The 12,687-nt window shown below is 31.8% G+C and overlaps 1 protein-coding gene across 5 annotated transcripts in view; it reads right to left on the minus strand.

The window, feature by feature from the left end:
* Positions 1-12,687, minus strand: part of LOC117119331 (vinculin-like) — a 33,833-nt gene that overhangs the window by 3,568 nt on the left and 17,578 nt on the right. The window contains exons 16-24 of one of the 5 annotated variants that reach the window (XM_033264153.1): positions 11,190-11,281; positions 9,420-9,542; positions 6,693-6,755; positions 5,075-5,245; positions 2,743-2,830; positions 1,988-2,109; positions 1,247-1,362; positions 1,016-1,139; positions 321-411 (exon numbers count right to left, since the gene is read on the minus strand). In XM_033264153.1, coding sequence (XP_033120044.1) covers positions 321-411; positions 1,016-1,139; positions 1,247-1,362; positions 1,988-2,109; positions 2,743-2,830; positions 5,075-5,245; positions 6,693-6,755; positions 9,420-9,542; positions 11,190-11,281 — 990 coding nt within the window. The remainder of the gene's footprint in view (positions 1-320; positions 412-1,015; positions 1,140-1,246; positions 1,363-1,987; positions 2,110-2,742; positions 2,831-5,074; positions 5,246-6,692; positions 6,756-9,419; positions 9,543-11,189; positions 11,282-12,687) is intronic. The other 4 variants (XM_033264229.1, XM_033264303.1, XM_033264356.1 and 1 more) reach the window with 4 other exon arrangements.

Raw genomic sequence — 12,687 nt, forward strand, 5'->3', positions numbered from 1 at the left:
ATAAATGAAAAATTATAATACAAGTCTCACTCCAATTAAAGACCACTTTTGGGACCGGGGTTTTCATGGTCTTTGCTTTGGTCTCTAGTTAGAATAATAAAAATTCAAGACATTTGTTAAAATGGGAGCCACAAAAAAAGCAGTCTTTAATTGGAGGGATCTTCAATTAGAGGGAGACCTGTAATAATAACAACAATAATAATAAACAAAAAATAACCAAATAAAACAACAACACTATCAATAAACAGATAAGACAAAACAACACTCTAAAACCAACCATATTCCTGACTTTGAAAGAGTAAAAATATGAACAAGCTTACCTTGGGATCCTAGCATTGTAGCCTTAACAGTCGATAGAATCTTAAGTTGCGTTGCCATCGTTGGAATTCGCTCGCAAACTTGGAAAAGATTCTACAGGTGAACAGACATACACAGTATATATAACAAGAAGTAAAGCTCCTTCAATACTGTTTTTAAATTAATTAATCAGTCAGTCAGTCAATATGCCAAGCCAAGGAGGTTGTGTATTTAACCCTATATGTCTGCCCATTAATAAAATCACTCAAAAACTAAAGAGTGGATTATCATGAAATTTAGTGGAATGGTACATAATAAGATGATTAATTTTAGGGAAGAAAAGGTCAAAGGGCAGCGTCACAGAATTTTGATTATTTTTCCCTTCAACTTAACCTTGAGCATAAATGAAAATAATGGAATAGCCCATAAACAGTCTGCATATTGTTTGGCACTCAGGCACAGGGCAGAGGTATGCAATCAATGGAGCAAATGCTCTAGTTTAATATGAACTAACTACTGACAGACTGAGGAAGAAAGACAGCAAGAACTGCTACGCCCTTATCCCAAGTCAATTTATTTGGAAAGACAAGAGCAATATCCATCTCAAGACGAGCACAGTGTTCTTAAATCTAGTGCCGAATTGTACTGAGTATTGAGATCTTTGAAGACAACATGGAAAAAATATGGAAATTAATGTCTGCTAGTAATATTAACTCACTGTTTTCATTCTCTTGTCTGGACAACGGTTAGTGATCTCTTTGGCTAATCTGGTGACTTCTTCTGATGCTTTGGCAATGGCCTTGGCGCAGTCAATGAGTTCCTTCTTAGAACCACCTTCCCCTCTGCAATACCAACAACAAACAGTGACACTCACGCTTTTGGAAATTAAACATACAACTGAAATATGTGACTAAATAAATGGTGTTTTTTGCTTAAGATGGATTCTCACCTGACATGCTTGCTCATTTCTGCCATCAGTAAGGCCATCTTCTTTGCTGCTGCAATCAGGTCGTTGCCCTTACTGGACCACTTGCTGGTTTCTTGATGTAGGTCATATGCAGCTGTCTGTGTAAAACAAGTCAACAAAAAATGAATAAATTAATATTAAGGATAAACAATAATATATTTAAAAAAGTAATAATAGTCATATAACAATTATTAGTAATTGTGGAAAAAGTTTGTTATCATTGTTGAGTAAAATATTTTGTCTTTCTTATTTTAAATTGAAAATTCAAATTTATTCTAATAAAGGAAATAATAATTATAATACAATAACATAATAAAAATATTAATGACGGCAATCATAGCCAACTTTATAATATACAGTCAGCTATATAATGTCATGCAGACTCCAAAAAGACTAAGAGAAGCCATGATTCAATATTTCGTTCTTTATTCGAACGTCATCAGAAATGAAAATAATTATGTCCATAGGCACCATATACCAGAATTGAAGTAACTTAATAACTAACCAATCAAAAACGAGAAACCAGTAAAATTGACCAATCAAGGCAAACAAGGTGTGACATATTATTAATGAATTAACAGCATACCTTAAAACAAAATCAATCTTGATAAATTGTGAACACACTGTTTATATGAATAAACAAATAAATAAATAGTCAGCTATCATTATCATCATTAATATCTTTTTAATTATTTTATTGTATTATAATTATTATTTCCTTACCATGATAGGTTGATCTGGCCTTGGCTTGGGAAAATGCACTTCCTCTTCTTCTGGTTCCTCTGGTGGTGGGGGTCTTGGTGGCGGGCCTGGGGATGGTGGCCGTGGTGGTGCACTTTGTGTATCTAAACAAATTAAAATAAATATCAAAACAATTTTTTTTAAATTTACAAAAATATTTTATGCTTACACTTGTATAATATTAATAAATTTATTATTATTTTGGATGGAGCATTTGTTTTAAATAAGTAATAAATATCAGAAATATATTTTTTTAAATTACAAAAATATGTTATGTTTACATTTAAACAATCAGAAAGTAATGTTCTAATGTTGAAAAATATTAATAAATTGATATTATTTGGGGTGGAGCTATTGTTTTAATGGCTACGATGGTTTGTATCCTTCCATAACTAGGAATAAAACCTCCATTAGCTTTATAAGTCACTTACTGTTAAGTGAAAGTGAAAACTGGTTGGTTATTGGTGATTATTAATGGTAAAGAAAAACAGTTTTTGAAAGTACTGTAATTTGTACTTAGTATTTGTGACATTTTGATTCTTTGTCAGAAAATCTTTATTACGACTACATTGCTAGATGTTCACAACAAAATGTCACACATGGTTAGTAAAAATGTTGTTTACTTAATACAATTGTTTACTTACAAGAACAGTTTTATTCAACCATAGCATAGCAAACACATGAAATGGATTGAGCTTATTATCAGTAATATGATTTTGATAATGACCATAACAAACCTTTAATATTCATCTGAGCAAACTCCTCCACAGGTGGTTGCTGGGATACCAATACTGCATCCCGAACATTTACAACTCCATCAACAATCTTAAAATTAAAAAAAAAAAAAAAACCATTCAAAATTATGATTTTGCTATATTATATAAAAGTTATATAAAATAGTTTTGTAGACCTATAATAGTAGCAAATAATTAATTAAATAGATATAAGATAGGCTTTTGACTAGTATATTCATGAGAATGAATGTTAATAAAATCTGTAAAATGATTATATTTATGAAATGGTTACAATATTAAGCATTTCCTTAAAATAATGATAAGATATGATTACAATATAATTTGGCATTGGCTTAATGACTTGAACGCAAGACTGCATGGTACACAGTGCATGTGCCCTATTGGCCTGGTGTGGAGTAGTAGAGTACCTACAAGTTATGTCTATTACTCTGGTTTGGAATTGTTATCAGTAAGCTTAAAGAAAACAAATTTAATATTTTTTTTCATTTCTTTTTTATTTTTGATTATACGATGCCAGCAGTTAAAACACTTTGAATACCAAGAGCTAGGGGTAAGTTTTCATGCACTTTTTATTTAGCATCTCAAATTTGTTATAATGTGTGCACAGAAAGACAACAAGTTAATACCACTATTATGAAACTATAAATCATATCATTCAACTTCTTTTAAACATTTCTTTTTTACAAAACCTTATAGATGATGTCAAAAAAAATTAAAAAATGAGGGATTTGTCTTTAAAATAAAGAGTAATCAACAATGGTACTGAATAAAATAAATGTACAAGAAGAAATAGATTTGGTTTAGCTTTCATGTAAATGGTAATCTAACAAATGAATAGTTAATACATTTGTCTACATGAAAAGCAATCAATATTATTTATGTGAATTTCAATTTTATGATTATCTGTTGAGTGTTATTATAGGCAGGTAAATCAAAATATTTGCAACGTTGATGAACTAACTGGTGACATCTACGAGCCATCTGAAATTGATGTGACATCAGTAAACTATTAACTGTATATTTCAACTGGACTAAGAATATTTACTTAACGTTATGATTGTTTTTGTAACAGTAGCAAATCAGTATAAATCGTTGAGACATGCGTTTTCTCTTAACAACACACAATGAAGGGCAACATGCCATTAAAAAGTGTAACTAATTAAAAACACAAGATCATTACTAGGAAATGCATCTAACTTTTTATATGTATGTTTTTGATTCAGTTGAAAAGAGCAAATACTAGAAATAATTAGTTTGGTTTATAATTTGGCCAACTAAGAAAAGAACATTTTAGAAAAGAAAACTATATAATCCACAGAATCAACCAATTAAACTATCATGATTTATAGTGTTAATTTCTTACTGTCGTACTAGTCTGGGGCGGATGCAGAATTTTGCAGTGGTGGGGGGGGGGGTGTGAGAGTCGAAACCACCTCAGTCCCCCCATGGTGGGGCTGAGGTTAGAATATTTTGAGAATATGCCCAGAAATTGTACTCTCATACCTTACAAATCTTACCAGTAATTCATATCAACAATACAGCAATTATTTTTCTTAAATACAAGTTTGGGGGTATCACAGCGTCTGCACCCCCTCAGGATCTGCCCCAAATGGTAGTACTGTGTGAGATTCCATTCCGTGAATTGCTATAAACTGAAATTGGTATGTTCTGGGTAGATCTAGATTGATGGATTTTGATATTTGATATTTTATTCATTTGTATTTTTGATGTTCTTCATCTTCGAGGTGTTTTTGAATAAAATTTGAATTTGAATTTGAAATTTAATACCCACACTAAGCAATGTTTTGTGGCAAAAACACAACAATCCTCCGAAAAAAAAAGTAGTTTTTGAAATTATAATTTAATAAGTAATATTTAAAATTTAGAATTGTATGTAGTGGAATATAAAATATTAGATTCTTATAAATTGAAAGTTTTTTCATATCTTAGAACAACACACAATATTGTGTCTGGATATATATTTGTTTATGACTTGCATTTCTCTAAGTAATGATCTCATCTTAGTATTTTCTAACTTTACTAAAATCTAAAAACAATCAGTGAAGTTAATACTATTCGTTACATATTCCATGATAAATACAATCTGTAAAACAATAATAGAAATGTATTTAGATATTTTTTTTCACATGCTAACATGGTGACAAGTTTGCAAAATGCCTGTCAATATGATCTCTGTAGGGAAAAAACAAAATGCTTTGGTTAAACACACCAGGTTAGTGGGCAGTAGGAAATATTCATAACTAAAATGTATAATTAATTTATCGATGAAGAAAGAGAGAGAATACTAGGCAACCTCTGCCTGGTGGGGATGCCCCATTATAGAGGATGGGGGTGGCGGGCGCGGTGGTGCTGCAAATGCTACTTGTGGTGGTGGCGGTGGTGGTGGAAGTGTCAGAATCGGTGCGTTCTTTGCTCGGGTGTAGCCATCCACTGACATACTAACGTCTTCTATTCCCTCCTGAACCTAGAAATAAAATAAGTTAGGAATATGCATCATTAAATTAAGAAAGAAAATTTGCATTGTGATTAAGTTTTGGAAAAGTCTAAAACCAAAATGGATTCTTTGTAAGTACAATGCTGCAAATCATATCTAAATTTCTTATGATAAAATATAGTCTATATTATATTTAATTATTTTATATTTGCAGAAAACTAACAACCACAAGGCAGATAGCATCAGGATACACTAGATACTTAGACTTGCATTATACTCTATTCCCCTTTAAAGGAAATTCATAGATTGCAACATTCATTATAAAATAATTTAAAAACACTAAATCTAACTTGAAATATAATTGTTACTCACAAGTATACATTACAGATAACTAAACTGTAAAAATTTATGATAAATAAAAATGTACTGTATTTAATTATCTAGTTATAAATTTGTTAATTGTAATTCATTTGTTTTGTTATCATTTTAATTTAAAATAATATATTTAAAATTAGCATGTATGCAATTAGCATGTAGCAATAATTTTAGAAGTTAACCTGCAAAAGTTATTTTGAATATAAAATACCAGTAAAATCATAACAAGCAATTTTAGTCCTGTTACAACAGTACAATACATGGGATTTGAAGTCATCTCCACAGCAACAGTTGTAATGCATATGGGAAGAGTGATGTGGAGAAACAGACCCTTTACATATGAATACTGGGAAATAAAATACAAAAAGAAGCAAGCCGTAGGAAAGCTAGAAGAAAATATGCTGAAAATAAGAAACTATGAAAAATATAAAAAATAATATTAAATTTAAAACAAAGTAATTTCTCACTAATTGATATTAACTTTTACATTTTAAAGAAAACATATTTTAGTAAAAATATTATTGTTGATTACTGAGCAAAATACTGTATTTTTGTACATATTTCTGTAAAATACTGAAATCATAAGAACACATTAATTTTAAAATGTAAAATATATGACAACCTCTTAACTGTACTACTGTGATACAATATTTTTACATGCTTTCTTATATACAATGCACAGCACTAATAAATCAGCAAAAAAGAACTAAACTAATTAGTACTAAAAGAACCAGGGGCGGATCAAGGCTTCAAAAAAGAAGGGGGAAATGGGAGGGGAACTCATTCTGGGTTTATTTTAGTAATATTAAAATAAGAAAGAGTTTCGTACTTATTCAGTCAGTGTTCCTCTCTTCAGTTTCCCTCTCCCGGTTCCCCCTCCTACACCCAGATTTGCCACTTATGTGTGTTGTTGTAATTCATCACTGTACCATGCATCTGTCACAAGATTTTATTATCACTCATTCAAGTTTTGGTTTCAGAATAATATCAAAAGTGGGTAAATTCTAAATGCAAAAACTAGGTCAGTCGTTAGCATGTGAACAAAAGACAGCAAGTAAAAGGTTGTAGGTAGTAGAAATAAGAAAGAGGATAGAAGAAGAACCTTTGGCTGATCTGTTCCATAATTCGTATCAGGTTGGTCTAAGTCTCGCATTGCTTGCTCTAGCTAGGAAGCATGAAGGAAAAGAGGAAAAATATCAACATCTACCAATCAAACATCCCTGTAACAATAATGGTACAGGCTTATACATGCAAGGGGTACAGTAAGGTAGAAATGTTGTCATACAATAGTATAAAAACTAATGTTGGTATGGTTTTAAAATCATCAACACTAAACAATTTCAATTCTAAATGAATATCATCATCATTACTGGTATAGAATAATGACATACAGGGGTAATAAAAACATTATGAGGCAAAATGTAACAATAATGGTACAGGCTTATACATGCAAGGGGTACAGTAAGGTAGAAATGTTGTCATACGATAGTATAAAAACTAATGTTGGTATGGTTTTAAAATCATCAACACTAAACAATTTCAATTCTAAATGAATAATATCATCATTACTGGTATAGAATAATATGACATAATAAAAACATTATGAGGCTTGGGACTGTTAATCACTTGTGCCTCGCAAAGCTTTATTACATCAAATAAAGTTTTGGAAGCAGAGAACTTGGATTGAATGCCTTATATTCAAGCCTCTTTATTATCAAAATGATGCTTGTGAGTGAAGAACTGGGACCTAAGTTCAAAAGATATACAGTACAGGGAAAAATACAATTGTATAGATTTTGTATATCAGATCACACAACAAGAAGAATTATTTTTTGTGTAGATTTACATGTGGGTCGAAACATTAAGGTGAATTTGCTGTTATATCTTGGTAATTTGGTTCTGATTATAACAACATTTATTTGAAAGTATATAAAATAAAAATATATGTAAAAATCTACTTTTTCTACAGTCAGAGACGTTAACAATAGCATGCATGTTTCAAACACTATTGTTCATTATCTGGATGTCAATGTATAGTAATTAAAAAAAATAGTATTATCAATTAGGTTAGCAAAAACTGTTATTCTCAAAACACTGAGGCTACGTTCAGACTTGGAGATAAGCAAGGCTTGAGTTAAGCCCGGCTTAACCTAGTGGGATAAGCCAAGCTTGAGTTAAGCCCGGCTTAACTTAGTGGGATTAGCCAGGCGAGAGTTTGCATAATAATGAACCGTAACCAGGAAACATGTTTCGCGAAATGTACGCTCGCTCACAGTGTACGTAATTGAATGCTGATTGATCATTTTGTCACCCGAAGTTAATGCAAGACCCCCCGCAACGATTAAAGCCTGGCTAAGAAAAGTTAACACACGGTGGCACACCAGTCCTAGTTACTATAGGAACACAGCCCGATATAAGCCACCTAGTTCAGACTGGTAAGTGGATAAACCCGGTGAGTTGAGCCGGGTTTATCCACCTAGTCTGAAATAGGCCTAAGAAAACTATTTCTTTCCATTAGTAAATGTAATAAATTATATCCACCCCAGCCACATAATTTTATATAAAAACCAACTATTACCATCTTAATGGGTAATTATAATTGCAAAATTTAAAGGATCATAGAATTTACAACTTTTTAAAATAACTAATCATAGTAATTTATTTGAAAATGCATTATAAATAATTTGTTCTGTTTGTATGGTAAGTGCTATTAACTATGAAACAAAAGACCCTCAGATAACTCTATCTTGCAGTGCATGGGTGTAGGTGGGGGTGCGGATGATAAATGGGCTAAAATACTAAAAATGATCATTAAGTTTTCATTGTAATAGGGATAAGTCCCGCATTTTCAAATTAGCCTACTGTACATCCTTGCAGTAATGGGCTTTAAGTTCTTTTGCAAGTGATCATATAACACAATGAAGGTACGTATATTATTTTATTGCCTATATAATTATTTCAATACACAAATAAATTATGAGAAACTTGCACCATATAAGTATAATTGCATAGCTAAATTGTATAAGGTGTGAAAAAGTTGAAAATCACAGAGATTTGCTGTTTGATATATGTCTTTAGATTTTATGTTTTAAATATAAATTGTTGTGTGATTTAACAACATAAATGAAAAAGATTTATTGATAATATTAATGGTCTGTCCAAAATTTGTTGTTTAAATATTGAAATTTGAAATATATTGTTAACATATAAACTAGAATTCAGTAAGTAAAATTTTGAAGATTGGCTTTTCTAAACATTTATTTTAAATCATAAAGTGAAATTATTTAATCAAAAGAACACAGCTATTTTATATAAAATGTTAGTTTCAATATGATAGTCAGAAAGTGTAATTCCTGATATCAGTATCGGCATAGGCTCCGCATTTCCTGTCTAAATTTGCCTAATGTCATATCACAATGGTGATATAAATGATTGCTTCTTCTATTTTCATGCACAATAGTGATTAACATTAGCAATACCACTATTATTAAAATACAAATTAAAAATGATCAGCTGTACAGAACACTATTAATACTTGATAGTAAAGCAATTTATTTTTTTCTAAAGATGAAAGCAATGAAAAATATTTGTAAATGTTTTGTAAACATTGTGTTTAAGATCTGTCGACACTATGTCCATATATAGTGATGATGTGCCTATATATGGTTATGATGTGCCTATATATGGTCATGATGTGATGTCATCATGACCATATTTAGGCACGGCAAATAAAATATGTCTGGACACGCATTGCAGAAAAAGCAGCGTTTGTTAGCACATGGAGATTATATCGAAACCAAAGAGCAAGTAAGAATATCGCTATGGAAACCTGTATCAACGACTCATCCAGCTCATCGTCTTGGATAACAGGAGGCGGAGGGAGAGGAGGATTATTGTCCTCGTGCAAGCCACCAGCGAGCGGCCCACGGATCTTCAGCACTGACCTGTAGAGCTACATAGAAAATAGTACAGAGTAGAAGACACTGTGGTAAGCATAGAAAAGCAGAGACAAACAGAATAACAAGTCAAGTACTCAGATATAGTTAGCTTTGTTGAAGAAATAAAAATAATAGCATATAATGCACCACCAATCCAGAACAACTTACTCTAAGGTGCAATAATATATGGATAGCTAAAAACAGAACATAAATACAAGTAACATAAAACAAAAGAGACACACATTCTAGCAATGTGTTTTCATAGATTTTTAAAACATTGAATAAATGGCAATTGCTTAATTGAAATGGCTAAATATAAAAAAATCATAAAAATATTTTTTGAAATTAACATTTTGAAGTAACATAAAAAAACTTGTACATAGAAATTAGTGTTTTAAAAAATGTCCACCCTTCAGTTTACAGCGAAAAATGACAGAAACACTTCCAGTCACTGAAGTGTTTTATTATTTTTATTATAATTTGTTGGTTTAAAAATCAGGGTACACAGTTTTTAAATTCAATAATTTCTATGCACAAGTTAATAATTTGTATGTTACTGCAAAATGAGCAAGTTTATTTCAAACTTATTGTTGCGTCATCGTTTTTAGCGTCGCATCGTTAATGTGATCATTTTCTTAGCAGATGGAAATAATTATCTATAAACAAACATAGTTTAGCTATCTTTTAGTTTATCATCTCAATCTTTAAGAATTCTATAGTCAACATATTTCTATGAACTACTTTATTAGTTGCTTACAAAATATATCATCGACCTTCACTCTTACCTCTTTGAAATAAAATGACTAGTACATACCACAACGTTTCAAACCACACTGAGACTTATCTGTCAAACGTCATCTGATAGATATTATTATTTTAGACGTACAGTTCACAGTTTAAAAAAATAGGTTCTATTTGTATAAGTGTGTAGTTTAAAGTGTACAAAAATAAGAAGATAACTATAACAACAATAATCCTGTTTGTTTTCATTTTATAAGATATATTTATAGAGTATCTAAAACATTTTTAATAATGGTTTAAAAGGCTGACATTTCAAATGATATTTTTTTTGTTGCATCCAAAGAGCAAGTACACTTGCTAATTATAAGACAGACCTGTTTGTTGTTCTTTCAAAGTAAGGTTTGGGAACAAATGCTTTGTGTTACTCTGGATTTGATGAATAGTTTCTTAGGCATCAAGATACATCTCTATCCCATAATAATAATAATACAGAGGTCCAAAGTCCTGCAAGTCTCGGGAGTCTCGCAAGAAGCAGGAATATCCCGAAAATCAGGATGGCCTCTCGCACTCACGCAAGAAAAAATTCTATGGAAAACAATCCATCTCCCATAAAATTCACAACATCTGCAAGTTTTTACAAGTTTCACTACAGTAGGCCTTACTGTATTACCAAAGGTATCTCCCGGAATTCGTTGCCAATGAAAATCAGAATCCACAGCAAAATATAATTTGATGCTCTTTAAACAGATCTCTCGGATGTGAATTCTTCAAACTTGGGACCCTGATAATATTGAGCACATTGTTTTCTCTGTAAAATTTGAAACTTGGCTTAACCTGACCTTGACATAGTGACTCAGATTATTACTTTCAAAATTATGTGTGATCAATGTGACCTGTGATTAGTATGATGACCTTTTTACCTTTTGGTTTGCATTCATCCAGTCATCTTGAGCTTGCTTGCTGTTGGGCTTCGTCGCTACACCTCTTGCATATCCTACGGATACTGGAATAGCTGAGAGGAACAAGAAATTGTGGCTGGCATTAAAATTACAATGCAACACATCAAGGCTGAAACCCCCACCCCACCCACAAAAAAAAAAAAAATATTACGTATTTAAACTGCATGTTTCGTAGCACAACAAAATTTATTTTTTATTTCAAGTAATATATTTTGCCAAATTTGATTAAGAAGTTCATTACACAATGCACAACCATATCTGTTCCATGTAAAAATATTTCTTGTCATGTTTAAAACAAATTTATAAATCTGGGCAAAGAGAAAGAAATGTAGATAAAATAATTTCTCCAAAGCTTTTTGTGATTATTAAAAGCAGATATTATTCTCCATTGATGGTATTTGTAGCAACAACAAAAATCAAATTGAAAGTAATAAAAAAAAAAAAGGCCAACATAAATTCTAATAACCCCTTGAACTTTAAATACTACAAACTCTTTCAAATACACATGAATAATTGCACTGTGTTGCTTTGGTTGTCAACTGACAATAGGGAGCCATCGATTGCACGACGACGGTAGAACTTAGAACGTAATGACGTCACTAAAAGTCATCTGCACACGCGGGAACGTTCAGGTCACCTTGTCGAGTAGATCCAGGAATGCAATGTGGTCAAATCTACGCATGCAGAGAAGTAGGATGCCAGGTAGGACGGTCATACATGAATGATTCCGTTCTATCGTTGCATCGTCGCATAAATCGTGAGCTCCCTAATTAAACAACAAAGCTGTATTTAAAAATAAAGAATATTTGTATCATGTCTTTCAGCACGAGAAACATCTTTCTGACCATGTAAATCCGATGAAAAGGATGAAATAATGTTTATTGGTGATCCGCTAACGTTAGCGGATCACCTCTTGTTATTGTCAGAGATCTTACAACTTTTTTTTTTATTCTACCTTTCTTTCCATTTTTGTTCGCACGATATCTCAAAATTGCCACGAGTTACGCACACGGTCGCTACATCGATCATTTTGCCTTCGCCTGGAATAGTCATGGTAAGGTTTTCAATGCGCTCAGTCAAGCGTGACGTCATCTACGTGCAATTTTGCGTTTTTACATTATCGATTATATCAGCCTAACCAATTGCCATTTCGAAATCGTATTAAGTGAGCATTAACTTCGGGTTAATGTTGAATGTACTGTACCCTAATTTGACTCGTGCGCTTTACTACGCGCGCACACGCGAGCGTCAAAATTTTAAAATGCTCAAAATCACTTTTTAACTAAATTAGAGCACGTTTCAGGTCATTTTGAGCATTTCAAATTTTTTTTAAATTTTCCACTACGCGCGCGCATTTTTACGTGCGCTGCACGTACGAAAGCTGGAAATTACGTTATTTTACATATTTTGGGTTCCTGAAATTGTTTTCACAAATTTGCATTCTTTTTGCTCATCTTTT

This window comes from Anneissia japonica, unplaced genomic scaffold, assembly GCF_011630105.1.
Source record: "Anneissia japonica isolate Jap-2015-1 unplaced genomic scaffold, ASM1163010v1 scaffold287957_len1322810_cov207, whole genome shotgun sequence".
NCBI classification, from domain to species: domain Eukaryota; kingdom Metazoa; phylum Echinodermata; class Crinoidea; order Comatulida; family Comatulidae; genus Anneissia; species Anneissia japonica.